This window comes from Cyprinodon tularosa, unplaced genomic scaffold (assembly GCF_016077235.1).
Source record: "Cyprinodon tularosa strain WSP-4 unplaced genomic scaffold, ASM1607723v1 ctg460, whole genome shotgun sequence".
NCBI lineage: Eukaryota > Metazoa > Chordata > Actinopteri > Cyprinodontiformes > Cyprinodontidae > Cyprinodon > Cyprinodon tularosa.
The window spans coordinates 1-27,981 of NW_024039186.1; the positions used below are offsets into that span (position 1 = coordinate 1).

At 38.5% G+C, this 27,981-nt stretch overlaps 1 protein-coding gene across 1 annotated transcript in view; it reads right to left on the reverse strand.

Moving 5' to 3' along the window:
• Positions 1-116: 116 nt before the first annotated feature.
• LOC119793839 (atrial natriuretic peptide receptor 1-like) overlaps positions 117-27,981 on the reverse strand; it is a 46,834-nt gene continuing 18,969 nt past the window's right edge. Inside the window, exons 3-8 of the mRNA XM_038301111.1 lie at positions 18,288-18,478; positions 15,880-15,993; positions 15,644-15,797; positions 3,950-4,044; positions 2,086-2,221; positions 117-219 (exon numbers count right to left, since the gene is read on the reverse strand). Coding sequence (XP_038157039.1) covers positions 131-219; positions 2,086-2,221; positions 3,950-4,044; positions 15,644-15,797; positions 15,880-15,993; positions 18,288-18,478 — 779 coding nt within the window. The 3' untranslated portion in view covers positions 117-130. The remainder of the gene's footprint in view (positions 220-2,085; positions 2,222-3,949; positions 4,045-15,643; positions 15,798-15,879; positions 15,994-18,287; positions 18,479-27,981) is intronic.

Consider the following 27,981-nt stretch of genomic DNA (forward strand, 5'->3'; position numbering starts at 1 on the left):
CTAATGCTATCAGTCATACAAACTAATCCTGTGGTAGAGCAGCTGACATACATGCATTTTTTTTTCAAAATCACAGAAGTTATTGAAAGGTTTTAAAACTGAAACGTAGTGGATACTAAGTGCGAGGATCTCACCTGTAGATGAAGACGGTGATGGTGACGATGATGACAAAGACGAAGCAGATCACTATGGCAACCATCTGATGCATTGTAACGGTACCTGTGTGGGCGAGCCAGAGAGGCAGCCAGGATCAGCACGGAAAAAAAATAAACTCTTTGCTTCAACCGTATTGAAAATAGAGATCTCTGATGCTTCATCAGGAAGTTTAAAGGGTTTTGTTATTTTGCCTATAATCTGCAGCTATGTCTCAGTTTTCTTGCTCATGGCAGTACAGCCCCTCAGATTACATGTCCTTAATGTCTTTAATGTACTAGCACTCGTTGCTTGGCTTGCAAAAGTATTCAGAATCTTTAAGCTTTTACTTTAATTTTGCTGTATTAAAACCAGAAACTTCAAAGGATCTTATTGTGATAAAAAATTATAGACTAATGCCTGACCTGCAGGGATAGGGAATTTGTTTAGTTTATTAGAATATGAAGGAGTTAAATATAAAGTACTCCTTGAAGAAAAACTGGTAGACGCAAGAGGAGGTTTGGGACTGGAATGGGGGTTCATCATAACAGGCAGTTACAGCGAAGGTATCTAAAATTAAAGCTGAACTCTGTAAGTTTTTAAAAATCACTTTTTTGTCATATTGGCTAAAACTGTCCCTATGCCAAGACAGCAGTACATGTGATATGTAACCGGTGAAAAAAAACTGCTTCAACTGGTCCCGCATACTGCTTGTATTTCAATCTGGAAAGAATCATTCGGGACGAATCAAAACAACCAATCACAGCTAGAGGAGCGTCTGATGGAGTGTCAATCACTTCAGTCGAAGTCTGCTCTCTTCTCAATGTTACAGACTGCAGCTTTAAGGCATACAGGTGTTAGAATGGCCTAGTCAAAGTCCAGATAAAATTCATCATCTGTGGCAAGGCTCTTTATAGAGACTCGCCACGATCAGTGTTGTTTTTAACAACAATCTTACGCTACGTACAAGACCACACGCTGCAGAAGCAGCAGAACCAGCTAGTTTACATTCAAAGTCAAAGGTTGACATGCATCAAGGCGCAGCAAACGGTCCTGCAGCGTGTTTTGAGTAGCAGAAATAGTGCGTCTACGCAGCCAAAGCAGCGTCTCATGAGTTTCTGAGCATCTGACATGCATAATGAACTTCAGAAACAGCAGCTGCTGGAGTTGGAAAAATTGAACTTTTGCTGCTCGATGTGCCACATGAAACAGTTTATTAACGCCTAAATTAACCTCAAATGTTGAAACCTGCTGGCAAAATATATTCAATTTTATTATTCTGGTGCCTGCAGTTAACGGTTGAATGGAGTATTAGATTTAGTCTTAGTCTTAAGGACAAAAACTATTAATAGTCATAGTTGTATTTTAGTCATTACGATATGTGATAGTTTTGGTCTGTTTTAGTCGACTAAAACTTAAAATTTCTTTTTCTAGTTTAACTCGGTTTTATGTTGCAAAAAAAAGTTAACTTTTACAATTTTGAATAATAACCAGATTCTTTACAAGACTTTTATTTAGTCCTGTCTCGTTGATTGAAACTCAAACCTATGACTAGTCATGTTTTAGTGATCAAAGATCCACCTTTAGCTCGTCAGTTTTCGTTATAAAAAAAGGAGTGTCAACGAAATGAGTTTATCACTGTCATCGTGTGTAACAACTGTCAGCAATGAAACATGGTAATAAATAAGTAGATGGTAGAGGATAGTAGAGATGTTGAACAACAATTTATGGCACTCTTTTTTTAGTTTTATGTTTGTAAAACAAACATTGAAAACAGTGGGGCTTTCCTAAATTAAGTTCCACCTGGTGTTGGTCTTAAAATATGTAAGTAATGTGGTTGTCACAAAACAAATTGTATGGAAAAAATAATCTTAGGAGCTCATGGTCAATAGGCTGTTTACAGAGAAGGTTTGCGTTCGATTTCTATATATGTGATGTGGACTGCGTTCATACGTGTATGGCAGGCCGGGTTGTCGTTCTTGAAGCCACATTCAGGGATATCTCGTGGCGGTGAACCTCCGGGCCACTGAAGGGTCCGACCTTTCTGCGGGACCAATTCATTCATGCTGCCTTTATACACAGACACAACCTGAAATACACAACAGCAATCATCAGGATCAATATGTCATTTGAACATAACTCCAATATACTCTTCAGTTTGCCCAGGTATTTGATCATAGTCTTGGTACATTTAGTTAGAACTGGAATTTTAAATTTAGTCTTAGATAAAAAAAAAAACGAAAACAAAAAAACTACAGGACATGGCATGTTATAATTTATGCTTCATGTAAACCAGGGGAGCCAAAGATCAGTCTTTGAGAGTAGGACAGTGTCTAAAAAGGTACACATTGTTTTCCTCTTTTCTCTCCTCCCTCTTTTCTATATCTCTCTCTTTCTCTCTCCCTTTAATTCTTATCCCCTGTCCCCTTTCTCACCTCCCTTTCCATCTCTGTGTCTGCTGCATGCAGTTTTATTCCCTGAATCATTGTCTTGATAGTTTGATATAGAAATACCAAGCAGAAGCTTAGGGCAGCAAACATATTGATCTGTTTGTGAAAGAAAATCTGTTTGGTTGTTATCTAGATCTGGGACACCAACTCCCAGAGCTATATTGCCAAAACAGGATACAAAAACAATAGGTAAATGTATGCTCAATCCCATTAAATTCAGCAGGACAAGCTTAACCAGGAGAAGCAGGAATGTTGCAGATCTGCAGAATTCATGCAATAATTCTGCTGTGACTGACATACTGCAGCATTGACCAATGCAGATGCTTTACTTCCTTCTGCATGCCGAATGCTAGAAGCCACAGGGGTAACTGGCTGATTAATTTATCTAATAACTTTGTGACAACTTAGCTTACAATGTACTAATATTTAATTCTCAGGCCAGCTGACATTTAAATATGAAAGTCAAAAGAAAAAAATAAAAGACAACAGCAACCAAAACATATCCCAGAACTCCAACATTAATCTCAATACACAGGAACAGCTCAGGAGATGATCACATTTAAATTGACATGTTGTAAAGATATGTTTAGACTTGAAGACTTTCCAGCATACATAGTAGATAATAAAAGCAGAGAACTGATACTACTGATACTACTAAATGTCTCTAAAACATTGATTATGTAAGAAAATTAAAATAGGAGAAGAGTTAAAATCTTTTACAAAATGTTAAGAACCTATTTGCTTTTCAAACTATCCCCTAGAAGCTTAGCACTGATCATTGCATCTCTTAGTGGATAATTGATTATATTATCGGGTTGTAAAATAATAATATAGTCAGATGTGCCTTTCATCTGAGGTTGGATTTATCTCATTAATAGACCTCTGAAGGATCGATGTGTTCTGATGTAAATCTAACGTAAACCTGGGTGTTGATGCAGACAGGATGGTTTCAAAAAACTTCAAGGTGGACAGATGAAACTTTTGGAAATTTCTGTACTTATTTTCATCTAAACTGGATTTGTTTTTAGGATGTTATGCATTGGTAAAAATCCCCCAATCCTTTGTCTCGTATTTTATGTGATATAATGTATATAAGACGAAGGGTTAAAAAGAACTTTTAGTTAATAAATAATTTGTTTCATAGATAATCTAAGAGTAAAGGTCATTCTTCACACACTGTTGGACCGTGAAGTTCAAAAACTACAATTATTACCTTACCTGCACACCAGCAGCAGTCGTTAAGTTATTCTTTACCTCATATACTCAATAGTCTCCCATATTATTATTCTAACAGAACCAGAACTAGTTTGATAGAATCCTTGCTGCCTTTAAACAGAGAAGCCATCCTTCTTCATCAGGCGTTTTACCTGAAACTCTCCAGAGTCTAAATCTGTCATGTCCCACACAGCAAAGTCCATCACTCTGTCTCCAAGCTCGTCCATCTCCACCACTCCCAGCACGCCTGTGGAGACATCACATGTTATCATGCAGTTTCTGTGGGTGATTTTTCTGACACAATCTTTTTTTTTTCACTCGGTCAGCAGTTGTTTGTTTTCTTTTTTTCTCCTGAACATATTTTATTATCAATGACATTTGTGTTTTTATTGTGAGTAAAAAAAAAAAAAAAGAGTGATTAAAAACAGTTGCTGCTTTTGTTGATTCCAGTCCAGCAAACTGACAAAAGCCAAGAATGTGTCTGAAAAAAAAAATATGAGGAGGAGGAGAATCTCAGGTTTCAGTTGTGAGGGCGGGAACAACGCAGCATCCAAAAAAAGTAAAAAAAAAATCCAGATTTGGAGCAAACTTTAAGCATCCTAAAAGGCAGACTGGTATTTAAATCAATGAACTGAATTCCAGATGTGCTTTGCTTCACACATTTCCATCTATTCTGCTCATGTTTATTTATTAAATTCAGCTGAATCCGGTGAGGAAATCTACACCTGACAATCTGATGATGGGAATGTTTTCCTGCGAGAACTTTGCATTTGTAACACATTCCTGACCAGTAAAACCTAACACCTGATTGCTTGTAGCATCCAGATAGAAATTATACGCAGAGAAAATAGGTTTTAAAAGCAACAATGGCTCTTTCATGAAAACTAAGCATTGTGAGAAGAGTGAGGAAAGATGTCCAAACTGTTTGACCCAAGTCATATTGTGTTAAAGCTAATTCTGCCAAAGGGGAGGCATATTATTTTAGTTAACATAACTGACTTAAAGAGGATTTCTTTTTGTCTTTAAGCTAACTAAATGGCATCTTTATGCTAAACAGATCATTTTTCTGCCACATGCTGTCAGAAATCATCCGGCTGGACACCACTTCTTCCGCTGGGCTCATACTGAACTTTAAAACCAGGTTAGTGACTTAAATATTAGCTATCATTCCCAGTCAGATTTATGTGGTCACTAACCCGTGTTTCTACCTCTATATAGATTTCAGTCCAAGCTCACAAGCCAAAGATCCCTGAGCAGTTAATAAAGGTTTTTTTTTTTTTTTTTTTTTTTTTAAATAAATCTCTTCAGTCGGTCTGCTTGAATTGTGGGTCCAACTTTCTCAGTTCTGACATTTTCATGGATTCCTACGATCTCTATTTTTGTTTAACGGTTCTAGCTTTGGTTGGTTTGAATTTAAAAGTTTTAGAAACAAAAATCTCATCAAGACTGATGGAGGTTAATTGTTTTCTTTTCATCTTTTCTTGAATCTTTTTAGATTGAGGCTTTATGTGCTGAGATTGAGATCTTTTAGTCTTCATGTTAACTTCATGTTTTCATGAGTGATTTCTTGGTTTTATAGGTCTGACAGTAATCAGACCCAGGTGTGACAAGAACAATTAGAAGTATTCTTCCAAAAATATTGATTTATGACATATGATGCCGTATGATTTACTGTGTTTGTAAAGGGTGAGAAGGAAACAAAAAATAAGTATGTTTTCCATTTAATTAGATTAAATAAAAGATAAAAACATCTTTAGTATTTCAGTGCTAACACCTCAAATCCCATGGAAAAATCTAATAAGTTGCTTAATTAAACTGCAAAAGTGTAGGAAGAGATAAGTAAGCTAATGCTCCATTAGAAAAAGTTCAACCCTTAAACTACGCTTACATCGTTTTTTTCTTTTTCTTATTTGCATTAGTTTTTACATGGATTAAATGCCATTAGAATTGTATTTTATTCAAAAGAGAAGACAGCCCCTTAGAGCTCCCTCTACTGGCCAACAGTGTCAGGATCTTCAATCTGCTACATCCTAAATTCAAACAGTATCAGTCTCTCCACCTCTGACGCACATGCCTAGTGATTGATGGCGCTGACTTAGTTTCAGTGTGTGTTGGTGGATAAAAGCAGTTCAATCTAATAAAGAGCAAGCAGAGCGGCCTGTTTATCAGCCCCATCAACCCGCTGAAAGACACACTGAAATGACAAGGGTGTGTTTGCATGGACCTCAGTGTCTGACTTCTCAGCGTGATCCTGGTTTTGATTATATTACATTTTAGGTATAAATTTAGCTCCTATATACAGGATAAATTAAATGAGTTTTTGATGCAATTATGTTAAATCAATTTGCTAATGTAACAACTATAAATATATGTATCAATAACAGGTTAAGTATAGTCATTATAGGGATGAATATTATGCTAAAAGGACACTAGCTTAAATATATTCACCCTTATGAATATATAATCAAACATCTATTAGCAAAGGATAGAGATAAAATATTCTGCCCTATTTGTTTGTGAATTTCACCACTGTTTTTGGAGTAACTGGTAATATATTTAGACCAATTGGTTTGCTGTTGTCAAAGATAGTCAATTTATTTGGAAAAACATTCTGAGTTTAGTATAAAACCAGGCAGATGAAGGCTGTTAAATGCCACGCGCTTTGTGAGAATAATGTATTTTTTTGTCTTCAAGCAGATCCCTACATAGCGCCTGCACAAACAGATTCATGATCACAGCCATGAATAATGAGACATTTATCAGATTAGCGCTTCTCTCCAGCTGGGTCTGTCCGCCAGTGTGTTTCCTCCAATGATCTATCCTCACTTTCTGTGGACGTTTCTGTTACACCTGGACCCCACCTTCCTCAAATCTCTCAATTGCTTTGTATTTCTTTCTTCTGCTGTTTTATTTTTAAGTGATCCAGTCTGGATTTGTTTTGTCAATTAAAGTCAGCAACCTACTTTAAACTAAATGTAAAACTTTCTTTTTTCTTACTTGCAAGTTTCATTGCTTTGAATATTGTGTAATTTCTTCATTGAACATATACTTATCTTAGTGATTAAGTGTCCCTGAAAAGAAATCTGCAACTATTGTAGATGTTATCCAAATGAAACTTGTAGTTTTTATCCGCCAAGTACCATTGAATTGAGCTTTTACTGTTTAGCTCTGCCTCTCTGCTAGAAGAAGTCCCATGTGTAGCTTCGGCAGCCGCTAACTGTTTGTATTTCCTTCTTGCTTCCCAATGAAACGATTATTTAACCAGTGCTTTCTGTGCTGCTGTCTCCTGTCTTAACTTCCAAGCTTAGTATGTTCCATTTGGATGTTTCTTCCTGTTAAATGGTCGGTGTTAATCTCTAGTGATGCTACATGCTTACTTAGGATGAGAGATTGCTGCAGAGTCAACGACTCCATTCAACCACCAGGGCCTTTCGCGTAATGTTTTTCAACCTATAGCAGTTGCATTATAAATAGGTCTGAAGTGAACTATGCAGGTTAATATCAAACTGACAATGGTTTTTTTTATTTAAAAACTACATTTACTGTCAATTTGTGCTATGAAAAAATTCAATTTAACTGATTTCAATTAAACTGAATAGAAATTTTTAGACATTTCCGGCTGATTTAATGATAGCTATTTGATTTTGTTAGCAGCACTTTGAGATACACTATTAATAATATTCATTATTATCATTGTTATATTTTTAAATAATTGTCTTAAAGGAATAGTACACCCAAAACATGATTAGCCTTCATTTTCTACTCACCCCCCATGCTGAACAAAACTCTGGAGTACTTTTTTGATATCTCAAATGCATCTGGAGATCTGGGAGGCTTCTTGCTGTCTGCTGACATTCAAATAATGGAGGTCTATGGTGCCCGAGACAGAAAGGTCCATAAAAGTCCACAAAAAACTTGTCAATATTCCTCCATACTGCTCGTCCAATGTAATCCAAGTGTCCCGAGTGGGTAGCATCCAGAATTTACTCGAAACGAAGTCATTTAGAACGTTTTAGAGCCTAAACAGTAGTGTATAGGATTTCCTAATAGCGCCCCCATGCGCGCTCACGATTCTACGGAAGCCGGCAGACCAAACCAGCGCATTCAGCTCGGCAAAGAACTCATGCTCTTCCTCAACACTGAAGTCCTCAGACATTTTTCTTTCATTGTTTCTTTCTTTGCACAGGTAAACAGCACATTTCTTCTTCTACGCTTGCATTATCGGCAGAGCAGACGCTGAATGCGCACTTTCTTCCGGTTTGGTCTGCCGGCTTCCGTAGAATCGTGAGCGCGCATGGGGGCGCTATTGGGAAATCCTATACACTACTGTTTATGCTCTAAAAACATTCTAAATGACTTCGTTTCGAGTAAATTATGGATGCTACCCACTCAGGACACTTGGATTACATTGGACGAGCAGTATGGAGGAATATTGACACGTTTTTGTGGACTTTTGTGGACCTTTCTGTCTCGGGCGCCATGGACCTCCATTATTTGAATGTCAGCAGACAGCAAGAAGCCTCCCAGATCTCCAGATGCATTTGAGATATCAAAAAAGTACTCCAGAGTGTTGTTCAGCATGGGGGTGAGTAGAAAATGAAGGCTAATCATGTTTTGGGTGTACTATTCCTTTAATGTTAACCTCCATCTCCATGGCAGAAATGTTTCTTTATCTTGAGCCACTCCTAAACTGTCACTATTGCACCGACTTTACTCATTACTCAAGGTGGAACCAGACCGGTTTGCTAATCTTATCCAGCCCATTTAATGCATTTATTTTTGGCCCACAAACTTCGCCTCTCCTTATTTGGGTTCTTCGAAGGTCAGGAACATTGAGTTTTCCTACAGTTCTGCTGTTTTCTGTCTTATTTCCCATTTCTAGTTACACTAAAACATGTGCTTATCCTCTTTTCAGTTATTTACCAGGCTTGTCTTTTAAGGAGAGTGGCGGCTTAGTGGTTAGGGCATAGAGTTTGGAATCCTGAGGTTCTGAGTTCTAGCCCCACTCCCACAGACTGCCCCTGTGGGTCTCTGAGCAAGACCCTTTACCCCACACTGCTTTCCGGGTGCACAGCCAATGCTCCCCAAGGGGATGGGTTAAATGCAGAGGTAAATTTCCGCAATATGAGATCAATAAAGTTCTATTAATTATTTTTATTGTCTCTCCCTGTCCTTTTGTCCTTCCATCATCTTCATCTGATTTGCTTTGTTCATATTTTCAATAAAGAGACTTAAAGAAACCGACAAACACTACCAGGGTTTAAACTTACAGGTCTAACAGTAATATGTCTCTTGTGTCTCTTTTCATTCATGTTTTCATTTATTTTTTTCTCTTGTTGATCTAACAAATAGTTTTTGAGTTCCCTCTCAGACTTAGTCCTTTCCCATTTTTTGGGTAATGAATGATGAAAGCTCTTATCTGTTTGTCTTTTAAATATTTCACAAACTAAAACAACAAAAGAGTTATTTCTCTAAAGTTTGAATCAACATCTGCATCCAACCGGCTGAGACGTTTTTCTGTGGTCCATAAACTTCAGGTCGGTTGGAGCTGCTGCAGTGATAGATCGCTCTCTGTCTCTGCTATTTGTTCAGCAGTTTTTCTTTCTCTGTTTAGTTTTGTTGTGAAACAAGAAGTTATTTCAGTCCCAAGATCCAAATTCAACAAACGCAATCTGTTGCTTTCAGGTTTTTAGACAAAAAAAAGAACATTTTTGATAAAACTAAACAGAAGAGACAAACACCCAAAAGGATGAGATCAGGAGAAACTTTCCTAATATTCTTTTATCTCTTATTGTTGTATGGGTTTATTTTTTGAAGTCAACTCAATGAAACAAATAAGTTAAAAGTAAAAATGAGAAATTGAAATCACACTCCTTGAAAAAATCCCACAGAATGTTTTTTCCTACTGTTGGAAAATTACTGTTTCAATTTGATGTAATTAGGAAATTAGATTCATTTAAGATTTGGAGGAAGCAATTCCTGTCTGACCACACACAGAATGAAGTCTAAATACACATACAGGAGAAATAAACAGTGAAAGTTTCTATACCTTTCTTTTTTTAATCTGAGAAGTTTAATTGTTTAATGTATTTGGATTCATATTCTAAAACCCCCCTAATGAAGTCCAGCAAAACCAACGGCCTCCAGAATCTCTCAAATCTCTAAAGGGAAATCTGAGACTATTCTTATGTGAAGGAACATTTTAATTTCTGGGCTGGGAAGATCTGGGAACTTCTTATTCAGTGACCTTTTTAAAAGCTATTGTAGCGTAGGTCCATCCCAGGACAGAGTTCTCCAAACCACACTGAATTATTTCCCATTACTTCTAGAGTTGAACTGACTGCCTGCACTGCAAAAAATATAAATCTCAATAAGTTATTTTTTCTTAAAATAAGTGTGTTTTTCCTTGATTTGAGGAGATAAGTAAGACACTTTGCCAATGGAACAAGACAATTTCCTTTTAAAATAAGAAAAAACTATTTTATCGTCTTATTTCAAGTAAATATTATCTAACTATCTTATTTTAAGAGTGAAAATACTCATTCCATTGGCAAATCATCTTATTTACCTGCTCAAATTAAGGCTAAATATACTTAATTTAAGCCATTTTTTACTTATTTCTGGATTGTTTTTGCAGTGTGGGAAATTATACCAGCACCCGCAAATTAAAATTAGTAACAGTGACCATAAAATACAATGAGTCTAACTACGCTGAAAATAAGCTGTTTTTTTATTTACAGCAGGAGCAGCTGCATTATTTTTCATTCTGTTTTTCATTCTGACTTCATCTCAGTTCATATAAATGACATCTGGAAATCTACAGCTCTAACTTTTGAGTAAAACCTGTAAGCCAGTATAGTTTATAATTTAATAATTTTAAATTTGTCATGATCTGTATTTTTGTCGGTGCTGGTTTTCATCAGAGATCCCAAAATAAAACTGCGATCCAAATCCACTTTTATCCGGACCAGATCTATTCTGCACAGAAAACATCTTAAATAAACTTCTTTTAGGTCAGGGCTCCTCAATTCCAGTCCTCAAGGTCCAGTGTCTTGTGCCTTTTAGATGTGTCTCTGCTTCAACACAGCTGAGTAGAATAATCAGGTCATTAGCGGGACTCTGGAGAATTGAACCACATGCTGAGGAGGTTATTCAGACATTTAATTCATGTGTGGAAGAAGAAACACATCTGAAAGCTGCAGGAAACCGGACCTGTTGATCTCTGGGATTTTGACATGCACAGCTCCGGATACTTAAGTTAAAATGGAGCCAAGCAGTTTCCAAGTCTGCTCTGAGATATAAGGCATGCAAGGAAATATAATGGAAAGAGGAAACAAAGCTCCTATATGCTATTTGTGTCATATGTTGAAGCCCATTAGTGGATCAAGAAATACTGCAATTTAAAGAGTTTCTATTATTGGACATGTGGGCGATATACTAATATCCTCATGAGTATAACTTCCTGAGGCCTGATATGACCACTGATCTCTATTTATTCACTGGATTTTTGATGGCCCATTGGTAGTACGGGGTGGAGTTGAGCCACCGGCTGCCATATTGGTAGGTCGCTATGTAAACAATACACACACTACAGCATCGAACAAGGATGATGTTCTCATTTTCAGGGGGATTAAGACTTTTAAAATATAGCCTACATAAATTCACCACCTGGACACACATTTGCTGTTTCATAGCATAAGTTGATTACCGTAATTCAAGATTACAAAATAGGCACATCACATTGCATAGTCAGTATGAAGTCAATTAAGTCTATAAATCATGTACCGGTAATATGACATATTATACAAATCCATCACAACAAAATGTATGTGTTAATGGAGCATAATATTACAGATGTGCCAAATGTGCTAAATTGATCATATACGTGTAATATACATGTATTGATGACATTGACATGGTAATTACATATCACATATACTTTTAAGGCTGAATTACAAGTACATGTATGTTAATGCTATAGTATTTTCCTATTTGCAAACTGTGCATGAATGATGCTACATAATTTTATGCTGCGCCAGTGAATTAGCCTTTAAAAATGTTTGAGTTTCTTTTTTATCCCTCAATATGTTGTAACATGCATTATATTTCAGCACATGACTTTTTCAAATGAGAAATATACCATCCTTTCTTTTTGAGTTACGCTAATCCCTGCTGGGGTCGTGAGGGGTGCTGGTGCCTATCTCCAGCTGTCCACCCCGGACAGTTCGCCAGTCTATCACAGGGCATTACAGGGACAAACAGGACAAACAACCATTCACATATAAACTCACACCTAAGGAGAATTTAGAGAAGCCAAATAACCAGTCATGTTTTTGGACATTGAGAGGAAGCCGGAGTACCCGGAGAGAACCCAGGCTAGAGAAATATACCAAACACTACAAAAACGACAGCGTCATCAACTTAATAAAGAATTGCTACATTGATATATTTTACAGTGAATTTGTTTCTATTTACTCTTAATTTCTAACATTAGACACAATGTCAATGGTTAAGTCAATATCTTCGAGTCAGTCCGAGATAGCCAGACTAATGTTACGCTGCATTAGCGTATATATGGATTTTCCTGGTTAGTACATCCACTGACTGTGAAATTACCTGTGAAACATCTTCCCACAGCCAGCAAACTGCTTGTTTTTGCATCCAAAGGCTACACACGTATGCATTTCTATGGCGCATGCGTCTCTGTGGGAGTGGGGAGTACCAATATGACGGCCGGTGGCTTCACCTTTTTTGGGCTATCAGCAATCCAGGGAATAAATAGAGATCAGGGGATATGACAGAGCATGTTTATGTTAGAATTAGCGAGCTGGTTTAACCAGAAATGACTCATGTCCAGATCTGTAATCTAACATTTTATTGAGTATTACTAAGACTTTGTCACATGTTTTTGTGAATACATCACCTTAAATTTGTATTTTTTAAAAGTTATTGACACGAGGGGATGATAAACATGATCAATTTAAAGGGACCCCCCGGATAGGTGAGCCTTCAGCTTTCATAGTACTTAGTTGAAAAAAGGTAAAATAATTGATCCAGCTGTAAACAACACACACACACGTCCTTGGCTTTCCTGAGTCAACACTGTCAGCGGTAAAATTAGGCAAAACCATTTCGTCTTTGTTTTTACACTTGCAAACCTTTTCCTGAAGCTGTTAGGAGGTCTGATAAATGACATACGACTTCCTGTGTGTTAACAATGTAAGGCGGCCAGCCCTGAAACTTTACCTCAGCATTTGGTCTGGATCTGGGTCTGCCTGACTTTTCAGGTTCTCAAAGACAAACAACAAAACAGCCTTCCTGAATCTGTGTGCTTTATGCCCAATGAAGGCTGAATGATTGAACAGAGTAAATTGAAACTTTCCTTTTAAATTTCTTTGCGGTGTGACTTTCCTGCCCTGGTTGTTGGTTTGGGCCTTAGACATCCTGTTCCCAGTGTCGCTGCCAGCTGGTACAAATTTACGCCGCAGCTTTCCACTAGCACGCCAACTCCCCACTGACACACATCACTGCCGTGAGAATGTGGGCGTCCGTCAGGCTCAGATTCCCAAGCTGACCTCCGAAGAGCTATGGGGCTCCTGATAGGTCTTGGGGGCTCGTTTGTTAATCAACTGTATGATTGATGGCTGGGAGAGTGAAGCTGGTTTCACTCAGAATGGACTGAGCCAACCTCAGGCTTTAAAAGGAGTTTTTTCGGTTTAAGCTCAGTTTTACACCACTTAAACATCACTAATCCCTAAATGAATTAGTAATGTTACCACGATGTTAGTATGCATCTGCTTAAAATGATGCCAAAGGTGTTTGTAAAATTAATTATTTTATTTCTTTGCTAATGTGGGAGACTTTGGCTTTAATAATCTTTTAGTTGGAATATTTAAAAATCTTTTAAAAGAAATAAACACAGCTCTAATTAAAGCAACAAAACAGAAATTATTAAATCTGTTAGAAGATAAGCATACTGTCATTACACTTATAACTCTGAATTTTATATTTTTGGGTTTCCGGATGTTTGTCACACCTTTATTCTGGTTAAAGGAACAAATCTTTCATCAACATTAAGCTGGAGTAAGTTCTGACCCATTAACCTGTTTTTATACCGGTTGAGGACTACAGTCAGATTTAGTACTGATGTTTTTTTCAGATCAAGGTTTCATCTGAGAACATTAATCAAAACTTATGCAAGCAATCATTTTGCAATTACTGGACTGAACCTTGAATAAAATACAAGATCATCGGTCTCCAGGGTTTTTTTGTTCACACACTACAAAATGTAATTGCATGTTAAAATAGAAGGAATGGAAGAAGATTAGAGGAAATTCCCAAAAGAAAACATTTTTATAAGCTTGGGAAACTATTAAATGACAATGGCTCATAGAGTTCCACATGGCTCAGTTTTAGATCCTAAACTTTTAAATTTCACGTGCTCCTATCATTTTGAATGAGTGTTTCTCTTTGATAACACATAATAATTCAACAATACAACTCTCTATAATGGTTCTTAAATGCATATCTTTATCTTTATACAGTGGTGGAAAGTAACAAAGTACATTTACCTAATTATAGTACTTAAGTACTTTTTTGAGTACTTTCCTTGGGTAATTATTCTTGGAGGTAATTTCTACTCCACTACATTTGATAGTTTCTTGTTCTTTTTGGTTCAGCTTATCTTTGTAATTTTCTGTTGCTGTTTTTCTCTCTTGAAATACAATTTAGATAGCAGCCCTTAGGACTGTTTTGGAGATTTTACATGTTATCCCACAAATGTTGGAAACTCAGAGCAGATATTATCTGTAGTTTATAAATTTTATTAAGGCACTGGTTATTGCCATTTGGCCAAGTTGTTCAGTAGGATGATATCACAAATCTTATTGAGTTGCGTTTTCTCTGTGGTTATAGATTCAACCTTAAACCTCTATTCTATGGTGAAAATGTCAGAAGAATAAAAAACTTCTCAGTTTTTTTCCCCCATTTTTTTTTATAATAAATAATCAAAACAGCTTTTCTTTTTTGGGCATTTTTATGCTGAAGTTCATTACAAGTGGTGTAGAATTTGTAGAATCTGAACACATTAAGACAGAATTACTTGCAGATTGGCTCTACGTATCAATACATCAAGATGTTTCTTAAAGTTACAAGGTTCTGTTATGTATTTTTACATTTCTGCAAGGGAATGTCATAATAACCTCTAACAACAAAAAGGCATTGACTGTTTGTTTGTATGTACTAACTATGATGTAGTTTATGGTATCTGTGTCTGTCTTTGTTGCAAATATCTAATTTGTCTGTGACATCAACCTGACGGGAGGAATGCAGATGGAAACTAGCCTAATGCTATAATCTGGCATATTTACATTGTTTAATGTTCAATAATATGAATTGTCCTCTTCTTTTATTTTTATAAATAAATAAATCTAATGTAACAATTATTACATGTAGAACCTGCAATCTGCTCATCTCATTGGGGCAGAACCAAACAGGATTTCTTGTGGATTTCCAGAGCAATCTTTGTCAATCATCTGCAACATGCCCAATTATTGCACACGCAGAAGCTCACCTTTTTGGAATCTGCACAGATCAGACCCAACGTTTATTAAACACCTATCAGTTTTTGTTTTACTCCAGTCGAGAGCAGCTGTATTTCAACACAGAGCAGAAAATAAGATGGATGCTTTTTGCTTTGTGCGGTTCTCTGATTAATAACACAGATTTTCAAAGCAGGCTGTTCTCATCCAAAACTGTGGTCTGATTGGTTCACCACTGACAGCGCATTCCTATCTGACCGCCAGCTCCATACAGAAGCGGTGCACATGAAAAAGGAGAAAAATCACCTGAGAAGGTCCTGTTCCACATCCTACGGGTCACCAAATCTCCTTTGGGTCTCTCGATGTGTCCTGGTCCCCTTCTCTGCTCGCTCAAAGTCTCATTTAGAGCCAGAGAGTACAGCAAGATTCCATCATAGAAACCTGCTGCAATCAGGTTGTGCTGGCACATAGACACATCATGTTAACACACTATGTCTGCTGGCCATCAACTTGCATGAATAAATTATAATGAATGTATTTACCAGAGAGTCTTTTATGGTGAAGTTGAAGCTTTCCTTTGCATCTCTTTTAAGAGCTTCTACAAACTGGAAATATTCTGGACTCTGAGGCTCCATGTAGCTCAAGACCTTCACACTCTGACAAGAGACATATATATGTATATTGATGAATGGCAAACCAGTCAGTCAAGTCTGTGATGCTTTATATACAGCCTGGAGGAAAAGGAAGTTTCCATTACCGTCACACAATTGGAGGGAAAACAAACAAAGGAAACTGTTGCTGCTTTAAGAGGCTCAGCAGCAGCAAGGTGTGGATAATCAAATCGTGTGATAAATTGATCTGGAGCATAAACAGGTCTGTTAAGATAATACCAAGTTAGAAAACACCAACTGTTACAGCAAATCAAGATAGGAAAGGTCATAAAGTCTAATTAAAGACATTTAAAGCCTCTAATTCTGCAGCAATACCTTTTATTCAAAATGAAAAAACAAACATTAAAAACCACAATCAAACCCCTCAGGATTGGACACTCCTGTAAGACAAAGTTAGATCCTGCAAAGCTAAAAGAAGTTAAAACCACAGCAAGGTCAGATCATCAACAAACCACTGCATTTATAAAATTAAAACATTTGTTCAGATTGAGACCAGAATAAAGATGTTTAACTAGAACTACTGTGGAAAACTGGACAATGTACCCTGGAAAAGAAAGTCTTCCTTTTTTGGGAAACTTTTCAAGCTGTGAGAACCTGAAAAAGTGACGTATTAGGGACAATAATTTTAAGTCCAGAAAACCAAGGTTGTAACTAAAATGTTTTACTGGTTTGTTGGTTGAGGATCATTGTGACAGGAGAAAGTGCTGCTATTTAGTGCTTTCACTTTGAAACAACAACAAAAACCAACTTTAAAGTTAGCTTTTGAGGTAGAGGCATTCATACTAATAAAATCATCTGCTAAAGAGATACTGTCAATTGAAATGTATTTGCACCTTCTGTTTGAAAACAATAAAGCTTCTTATTTCTTATTCAAATTACATCAACTCGTAGTTTGTTTAGCAGTTGTCTGGATTTACAGATGTTAGTGTTCTATTATTCAATTAATTAATTATAAAGTGGTTAGAGAGGAGGAGATGCATGGAAAAACAGGAATCGTTGCTGGTTCAAAACTCACACTATAACTTTGGGTCCCTGAGTAAGAACTCTAATTCCAGATTACTTCCCAGGAGCCACCAGTGCATGTAAAAAAAAAAAAAAAAAAAAAAAAGGATGGATTAAAATGCAAAGTCCTAATTTTATATTTTTTGGTTTGTGTAACATTAAGTTCTTGGTCACCAGTACTTATAGATGAGCTGAAAAGATACAGGATTGCAGCCTACTGCAAAAATTGAAATCTAAATAAATAATTTTCTTTTTAAAATAAGTGTGCTTTTTCTTTATTTGAGGAGTTAAGTGAGATACTTTACCAATGTAAAAAGATCATTTACATTTAAAATAAGAAAAAACTATTATTTTATCTTATATCTAGTGCATTTTATCTAATTAACTTATTCTAAGAGTAAAAATACTCATTCCAATTGGAGATCATCTTATATATCTGCTCAAATTAAGGGTAAATACATTTAATATAAGACATTTTCTACTGATTTCTAGATTGCTTTTGCAGAGTAATTCTTGGTTACAAAAACTCAGAATTCATAGTTTGGCAATTCCAAAAGAAGAACTGGATGATCAGGCTGAAGCCCTTAAATTAAACATTTGTTGAAGTTTTCTGCCTTAAAATTTTGACCTCTGCCAACATTTCTTTATTTTAAAGTGCATATCAAACAACTCACACCTCCTGTCAGTCCCAGTGGAGGGAGGATGATGTGGGCTTGCTTTACACCCACTACACCTCATAGTTGCTGAGTCAGCATTGAGCTGATCTGTATACCACATCATAACCAGAGTCATCTGTGAGGCCTTGGGGCTGAACAATGGAGGTCGGTTGAAACTGGGTCATCAACATATTAACGATCCTAAACAAAGGTGCAAATCTACAACAGGACGTCTGAAAAGCAAAGTCCTCAATATGTTGCAATGGCCTAAACTAAAAGATTATGAAAGAACTGTAGGAGAGTCATGCAGAAACAAACTGTACATGTCTGGAAAGGTCAATGAACTGAAGACATGCTGAACAGAAGAGCTTGGTCAAAAAAAAAGCTGATACTTTGAGATGGAAAACAATGACTTCGAGTTATAGTATGTAAAGACGCTTTTACAAGCAGATGATCTTTTTATACTGCAAAGAACAAAAGTTGATACAGCAAAGAAAACCTCCAGCTATAATAAAACTGTTTATTTCACTTTAGTCACTTAACTAATCGTCTTGGAAACAATCTAACATGTAATTCTGAAAAACTAGACAAAAAAAAAAAAAGAACTGGATAATGTTTTACCTTGAAGGCCTGTTTGGCTGCTTGGTCGTCCTGATCTCCTCTGTACCAGGGCTTTGCTGTATGTCTGCCACCCAAGCCTTCAGCAAAAAGATCAATGTAGAAGAAGACAAACTTCTCCAGGTCGGTGCTATCCTTCCACAACTGGACCATCAGATTCCTGAAGATGTCCATGGGGCTGCACACATACACCACTGCCGAATAAAGTAAAGTGACTTTAATGAAAGAAGGAGAGGGAAGATCATTTTTATCATGGGGTAAAGAAACAGAAACCTTCAGCCTGGAATGAAAGTTTATTTTCTGTACTTTTAGCAAGTGGAAGAAAAGCGACCTGAAAGCAGAATCTGTAAAGTTTGATTTAGTTTGCTTTTTCCTTTATTCTGTCCTTTTTTTTCTGTCTGTGACTTTAAGTTTATGAACTCTGAAAATCGTTGCGACTATTCTATTCCTTTGTCTCTTTTTGTACAATTTCGAGGGCTTACTCATAGATGTGCTTGTCTTTGGAGTGACTTTGTGTCTCATTGTGATTCTAAATTGTTACCAGCACTTCATCTCTTTTTGAGATGATTTTGAGTTCTTAAAAAAATTGTCTTTACAGAAAATACAACTTTCTTTTTACTATTAATTTCAATACATTAATAAAGTGTGTGTCTGTTAAATTACTCTTTGTGTTTTTAAAGGTTTTTGGCTTGGTATTTATTTTCAATATCTAATTTATAGCATGTCTGTGTCTCCTCATGATCATTTGATTTTCCAATGTTTTTTCTGCTGCTTTAAGATCCTAGTATTTCGAAGCTGTTCTCATGTCGTGACTCTCATGTACTCTCATCTAGCCTTGTTGTGTCACAAACACACACTGCCGGTCACCAAAAACGGCTTCAGGGTCTAGTTTGATTCAAGAACAGCAAGACTCAGTGAAGGAGGGCTCAGTACATCAGCTCTGGGTCTCCATGGTGATAATCAGAAAACCCCTCTTAACGAGCCCAGCGGCTAGACAGGACTCGCTCGTTAAAGATCGTTTAAGACCAACACAGCAGCATCGACGTAACCTTACCTCTCAAGGCACAGTTGAACTTCTTTAGAATAAAAAATGCAGATAGGGAACCAGATTGATTGTGTTAATAGATATTGTTACTTTGTTTGGATCTTCACAGACCCACACTGGGTGTTTTATTTAAAGTAAAACAGGATTCCTAAACTGCATTTCACAAGGGTCAACAACAATTAGATTTTTTTAATTCAAAACAAGTAAATCAAAAGATCAGATCTTTAGCAGGAATTTACTGATCTGGATTTAAGGCTTAGGGGGATACAGGTCTCAGGATTTTTAGTTTGAGACCTCTAGCCTTTAAGTCTTAAATCATCCCCCTTTTCTTTTCTGAGTATCAGTGGGTCGGAAAAAAACTTTTTTTTCAGTTACACAGTCAAATTCTTAAATAAATGAGAAAATACAAAGGTCATGTTTTGATATATAACATGACAAGAGCAATATTTTTGGTAGACAAGTTCAGAGAAAAGTTATAGACATAACATATTGAATGAAGTAAAGAAAACAACAATAAAGAAAGTAAAGGAATAAAGTCTGGTGTATTCATTGACTAATCACTTTCCTTGTGGCCAGTATCTATTCCATTAAGACCAGCTTACAATGTATAAGAAAAATGCTCTATTAATGTTTCTAAAATCTTAATTTAATGAACAAAGGAAAGTGCTTGGTTAGAGTTAGGTTGGTTTACTTCGATTAGCTTATTTGGATCTTCTTGTACGAATATATCGAAGACTTAATTTTTACCGTTTGATGAGGGTGACAGAAAAAAAGCAACAATGACAGTTACAAAAATGTTCTTAGGTTGAGGTGGCTTAAAACTAAACTAAACTGAAACCAGTTAATCTATGCTGATCACAATGAACCAACAGGAAAATAAATGTCCACAAAATCTATATTTTTCGACCATATTTTCACCAGGCCCTTGCTAAAGCTGTGCATATTTATAAATATGTGCTCTTTAAAATAAGTTATGGTTATAATTAATATATACAGACATGTGGTAACAACAAATCACCTAATAGGAGTGGCCACAGTGTTGTCTTTGCAGGATTCACTCCTTGGATCAATGATTCCATCTTCAATTAAACTTTTTCCCAGAGGTTTTGCTGGTGGGCTTATTACCAGTATTCTACTACCCTTAGAAGTGTTAGAGTTTGATGCCTGCCTGTTCTCAACTTTGCCATGCTCAGCTCTCCTACTGAAATCAGTGACATTTTCCACACTTGCGATCAATTTTTTTAAGCACTCTCCAGCTTTCAAGTCTAATAAAACACTTTGTTGCAAATGTCCCTCTTTCCTTCCTTGCTGTTGTTTGAGCTCCTCGTTATAACTGCATAACTGTGCCATGGATCCTCCTGCCTTGCCTCACCCTTCTCTGACTTCTACCAAGGTTTTGATCTCTGGACAACAACCTTCTTTCTGCACCCTGATGTCTGGGTTTTGCCAAGCCCTTAGACAGGTACTTTGATCTCTTATTGCCGGTCTAAACCGTCTGGATTCATTACTAACAGGTTCTCTGACGTCTCTGTACCAGATCAAGCCAGCCAAAGGTTGTTTCCACATCACCTATTGTGACGTCACTGCCTTGCTTTGCCGCTTGGTGTCTCCCTGAAGAAATAAGTATAAAACTCCACAGGGTGAAAACTAGAGGTACAATCTGGATACTGTCACATCCTTTCGAACACCTAGAACAGACGTCTCTTCCAAGGTTCTGCAAACTGCAGTGATGCTCTCACACTCAATCTCACAATACACTGCCAGTACATTCATTGCGGACTCAATTAATTTAAACTCAATTAAATTCAAAAATACTTCACTGATCCCAAAGGGGTATTAAATGTTGCTGTACATTCTAGTTTACTGTTCTTTTAATTGATTTGCTGTAGATGTGAATACATGCAGGCAGGAAGGAGCTTTTGTCGTTCAATGGATCAGCAGAAACCTCTTACTGAAGACACTCTCTTGTTGTTTAACAATCTTCTAAAGATGATGCTCACTGTTGTCCATAATTTAATTTATTGTATGAAGAATTCTTCTTTGTGAGGATTTACAGAGGAGTTCCTGTACAAACCAATTAGAAAACAAATATAATAGTTTCTGTTCCTTATAGCCAAATGATCTCAAAATTTTTGATTGCCTTCTTTATCAGCCTGTTTAGCTTTTTTTTTTTAAAGTTATTTGCTCTGATGATGTTACCCCAGCAAATTATACTAGCAGAGATCACAAACTCCACATTAGACCTATAGAACATATGCAGCAACTAACTGCAAGCAGTAAAGGACTTCCTTAAGAAATAGTCTTGTCTGTCCCTTCTTTCCATGTCCATCAAAGAGGCGTTTAGAGTAAAAACAACTTAAATCAGGCTTACATCATACAAAGAACACAATGCCCAATGGGAGCATTCTAAATGGTCGGTGGTTGTATACCACATTGGAGTCCTTTCACTTGATGCACTACATTCAGTCATTTATCCATTCATAACTCAAAGTAAGCTGCATTGTAGCCAAAGCTGATCTATGGCAGATTAAAGTAAGAAAAGCTGTGATATAATCAATTCCACCTAGCCTTCTGACCATCAACAGCAAGCAAAGCGGGTGAATAATCTTGTCCAAGAGCAGTTTCTGACAAATGTTCTCCAACTGACGAAGAGATTGACTCCATTTCTACCTCTTCTTGATATATACTATGCTAGCTCACACAGCCCTAAAAAAGGGCTTTTTTAAAATATTTTTTTGAAAAATCAAGATTGTATTAAGAATCTATTGTCTCATTAGTCAGGAACATAACTACTGAAACAAACAGAGCAGGGTCTCAAACCAGTCACCGAACAGAACCCTGCAGTACAGCATGGTGGTGGCAGCATCATGCGTTAGGAAACCTGGCTCTTAAATAAGGTAAAGGCATATTTAAACTATTTAAAATTCCCATCTTGCTAGAAAAAAAATCTGCTAGAAAACTGGAGATAAACTGAGAACTTCATCTTTAAAGAAAAATAACACTAGACTATTGAAATGGTCCGGTCTTAGCTCTAACCTGAACCCTGGCTGTAATTGTTGGGGTATTCTTAGAGAAGAATGTATACAGAAGATGCTAATGCATTAATATATATTAAGATAATTTGGCTTTAAGAAACAGAAACAATTCTGTTTGTTTTCTCATTGGTTTGTACAAGTTATAGATCACTTAGAGCTTATTGTTTCTCATTGCTTTCCAGGTTATGTCACAGGGGCATGTGGACTTTGAGTGCCCACTGCACTCCTGTATCAGGACTTTGCTTTTTCCACCTATCTCTTAGAGTTATGACTGAAATATTTTACATCTGGTGTAAACACAACACTCTCCACATTTACTGCCATTCCAGTGCAAAAACCTTAAAATAAAAATAATCAGTAACTTGTAAGTGTTACTGATTGTAACTGTTCACAGTGTATCGTGGAGATATAACATTCATATAAAACTAGTGAGCATAAGCCTCTCATTTTAGTTGAGTAGGAAGACAGAATGCCAAAGGAACCATTATTCCTGTAGACTGATACAGCTTTGTTGGACCTTTTGAAAAATGCTGATGCACTCAACCACATTTCAAATTTAATGTGTAAAGCACATATATATATATATATATATATATATATATATATATATATATATATATATATATATATATATATATATATATATATATATATATAAAAACACTCCTCAAGTTAGGAGGTCACTGCCCCGAGTGCCCCAATGATCACAGGTACCACTGATGCCTTGACCCTCCAGGTTTTCTCTAGTTCTTCTCTGAGCCTCTGGTATTTCTCTAGTTTCTCGCCTTCCTTTTTCCTGATTTTGCAGTTACTTGAAATTGCTATGTCAACCACAACGGCTTTCCTCTGCTTTTATCCACGACCAGAATGTCCGGTTGGTATGACAATACCATTTGGTCCATCTGTATCTGGAGGTCCTACAGGATCTTGGCCCAGTTAAATCTCTACCGTCTCTTTGGGGGTGTTTCTCACTTTGACCTTGGGGTTTCCAGCCCATGCTCTGCAAAGATGTTCCTGTAGACCAGGCATCCCCAAACTCCGTCCTGGAGGGCCGCTGTCCTCCAGGTTTTAGAGGTTTTCTTGCTTCAGCACAGCTGATTTTATTGAAAGCTGATTAACAGGCTTTTGCTCAACTGCAATCATTATAATCAGCTGTGCTAAAGCAGGGAAACCTCTAAAACCTGCAGGACAGTGGCCCTCGAGGACCCAGTATGGGGATGCCTGCTGTAGACTATTCCAGCCACTTGGTTATGGTGCTCAATGTAAGCTTTCCCTGCTAGCATCTTACTCCCTGCAGTTATGTGCTGGATTGTCTTAGGGCCCTGCTCCTGTGCCGCCATGATCAGTGCCTCTGTGCTGTCCTTCAGTCTGACTTCGTCTAGACATTGGTAGGATTTCTGATATCTGCCATCTCGGTTATGTTTTGGTGGTACATCCCGTGTAGGAGCTTATCCTCCCATTAAGGAACCTCTAGCACCTCATCTTCTGTTCCTCATTGTCTGAGACACTCACAGAACACATCATCTGTTAGAGCCTTGTCCTTGATGTACTTATGGATCTACTGGTTTTCTTTTACACTAAAGTAAAAAAAATCACTGCAAAAGGTGTAAATAATCAAAAAGGGTGTTACAATTTATTTACCTCACATTGGGTGAGCAACTGCAGCCTCTATATCTCTACTTTGATCTTTAATATATCTAATAAGCTTACAAGGACTGAATTACATATTGTGTATTTAAAGCCTGGAGTTACTTGCCCATTTCGCTGTAAATAAATGGCAACACTTCCAATTGTCTTACTTTTCTTAGAGGCTTTTACATGTTCTACAAGTGTTTTAAGTATTGTCTACACATTATGTACCTATTCCTTCCAGGTCAATGGTGTCTGTAAAATGTTGCAAAGGTTTCATGATAAAAATAAAAATTCTTCATTCTTACTAAATTTTTAGAAATAGGCAAAGGTTTTTATCCCTTAATGAGATTGATCTAAGAGAGAATCAGATAACCTAAATTAGTTTAAAACTCTTTAAAGAAACTAAATGAAAACATGTAGCTCTAGAAGAAGAAAAAAAAGAAAAATGATCTGGATTGGTTCAAAACATTTGCATTGCACTGTGCAGCATTTTTTCCACCAGATAACAAAATATTAATGTTGCATAAGAGCAAGTGAAAACATCCTTCCCGCACTCTCCCCAAACAATTCAGCTAGTCCTGGTATACCACATTCTGCTTAAATCTGGAGCAGACTGAAAATATCAGCCTCCCCAGTGTCACTCAAAGTCCTACAAAGAAAGAAAAATGGCTCTCTCCAGCCTGTTCCACTTTGTCCCCAAGGCGGACTCAATAGTTGCGGGCAGCATGTTCACATGTGAAACCCAGAAACTTCCACCATGTTTGTCTTTAGCCAACTGTTTTTAATAAAACTTTAAAAAAAAGACTGAGAAAGTTATAGCTGTAACACACATACATGTTCTCTGTTTCCATGACTTCAGAGGACATTAATCTGACTTACACCTCTTTCTGAAAAAACTTTCTCCAGTTGTTACCATAACTACCACTTGCCTTACCCTTTATCCAACCTCAACCAAACCATAAATGTCTTCACTTTAATTTGTTTTGATATACGATATGTGGAACTAAAGACACTTCCCCATAATGTGGCTGTGTAAACAGATTTGCATCGCCGCAACATGAATTATATCAAGCAAGCACACGGACACACACTGTGGGGTAATTACTTTGAGGACGTCCAACATTGCCGGGGGCAGCAGCTGGTGTGGGTTAGAGGAGAGCAGGAGCCGTTATCCAGTCTGTCATGATGTCATGCCAAACATCAAACTCCACCCAGCATGTTTCAGTCCGACTGGGGTCCAATCACGATGGTTACTAACATTTCAATGTGCAGGATATTTATGTAAACCTTTTAGAAATTTGCCCACCTAGCAGCATGTACTTAAAATGTATGGGTAAGTCATTGGGCTTTATTTATGGATTCAAAGTGTGGTGACCACGACACATGACACTGTGCTGGGAAGGTATTTTACCTCTGATTGGTGTGTTGCGCTTTCTGTTTTTTATTTAATTAATTTTTTTAATGATGAAAACCTTAAACAAGCATTAAAATCAGATGAGCATCAACTGTGAATCTAATATAAAATTCTTAAATTGGGCCTATCTAGCTTCCTAATATAAAATGCTCAGTGGGAAGAAGTCTTATATGTATTATATGAGAAACTGAGCTGATGCACGGAGCTGCTCTGAGCAGCAACTCACAGATTCTCACTGTGCATCACTGACAAGTGTGTGCTTGGTGTGGTGGAGAGTAGTTACTCAACTAGCACATCATACTTGCTTCTATCCATTCCTCTTCGTCCCATAGCAAAAGATTTGGGAAATGTAGAAACCTGTCATAAAAAAGGTAAAAAATTGGCCTGCCAAATTATTAAAGGCTAGCCTGGGTGCCAGTCCGAACTTAGTCCCGCCCACAAGGTTTGAGTTCGGGGAAGTTCGGTCTGGCTCTGCTCCATAGTAGCGCGAGTATTAAAGCCCACTGTCAGGCGATCCAATCAAATTGTCAGGGCGGGCTTTATACGATGATGGACAGATGATCAAGAGTAACGTTATCAACCACGTGACCAAAGCGCGCTTGGGTGACAACAATAATGGCTGCCGCTGGAGAGTTTGGGTGAGTAGATTCTGCTATTAGGTCTGTTCTAGAAGATATCGACAGCAAATTAATTTTAAAAGAGGAACAGAGAAACGCGATCAAGTCTCATCTTCTTATTCTAGGCGTGAAACTGCACGCTTTGATTTTTGTGGACAACAACTATGCCTCGCTTAAGATACGTCACGCACTCCGTTGCTCTTATTGGTTGTAGGTCTATCCAATTGAGTGCAGAGGCATTTTTTTTCCTGGTTCGTTCAAAACACGCCCCATAATCACAGCTCTATGGAGCAGTATCAGACTCATATTCTGACTAGAATTGAGTCGGACTACGTCAGGCTAATTAAAGGCCTTAACCTGGTTTAATTTTTTTTTTTTTTAACAGTGTCCTGTCTGGCAAGGTGGCAATAAGAATAATTGTCTTGATGCCAAAAGGAGCCCAACAGATTTTACTTTCACAAGTGTAGCGGTATCGCAATTGCCATACTGCTCCACTTGTTTCATGTATATAAATTGCTTTATTATAATTATGCAGGGAGTTTTACAGTTTATATGGACACTGCAATGTAAGTAGAGCAGAAAAACAGAAGAAGAAGAAAGAAAAAGAAAAAAACAGGACAAAAGATGAAAGAAAGAGGAGATAGGAAGGAGACAATGACAAAACATTTTCAGTCTGCTTCAACGCCTGTAATGAGATGAAAAAAGAAAAAAAAAGAAAAAAGAACAGCACAACCAAAAAACATGGTACGAGATGTACAATAAAGCAAACACCTTGAAACTATCGCTAAAGTAATATTATTAAGTCTGACATGTACTCTGTGTTACCTGAAGATATGAATGTGGGGTTTCTGTTTGGAAGTGAATCTCTAAGTACCTGAAGCCTAGCACCTGTAGTTGTTTGTGAGGGTGAACTTGTGCATGTAAAGTTTTAACCATAGAAAAAATGCTCAATAGTGGTTGTGGAGAGCCGGAGAGGCACACCCCCCAGAGCACTGAGTCCAGCGCCGGGAGACCCAAAGCCCCAGGCGCCCAAGGGGACCCCAGAAGCGAAGGCACCAAGGCGGGGCCAGCCCCGGAAACCAGACCCCACCAAGGCAGGAGGAGAGACAGCCATGAAGAAGCCCCCCAGCCACCGCCATGCCGGCGCCCCGGGGAGCCGCGGGGACGAGTCCGCGGGCCCCGCCGGCAGCCGGCCACCCCGAAGTAGGGCCGGGCACCGAACACCAGCCCCCCCACGGCGCCGACCGAAACGCCCCAGCCCCACAGAGCACCGAAACACGCCCCGCCCCCCAGCACCAAGCCCCGGCGACCGGCCGCAACACCCACCGCGACCGCACCACCCAGGAAAACACTCAGGCGGCCCCGCCCCCGGCCGGGGCCCACGCGCATCCGCCGCGAACCGGCCGCGAGCGCCGCGGGACCCCCCCAAAACGCCCCCCCGGCCAAAAGCGCAGCCCCACCCCACCGAGACCGATGCCAACAGCGCGCAACGAAACACACCGCGCACAGAATCAGCCCGAGAGCAGAAAGGCCGCCCGGCGCAAAACCGCAAGAAGAGCAGACCGCAGCCGGCGCAACCACCCCCCCCAGCAGCCCGAGGGGCAGCACAAAGCCAGAGCGGAGCGAACCGCGCCGCCCCCCCACCGGACGAAGCCAAAGCAGCCCAGCCACGTCCGCCGCCCCCCCCCCCCCCGCCGCCCGCACCAGGCCCTGACACGCGGCCAGAGTAGCTCCGCCGCCCCGGCCCCCCACCACGCGCCGGCCATAGCCACTCCAGGCCCCCACCCGCCCCGCAGCCCCACCCGCCGCGATCAGCGGGAACAGAGCAGCCCCGCCATGCCTCCAGGAGGGAAAACCCACCCGAATACCCAGCCAGCGCAGCCAGCCCGCCCAGACCGGCCCCCTAACACTACCCCCTCCCGAGCCGCCCGGACCCCCTCACACCAGCGGCGCG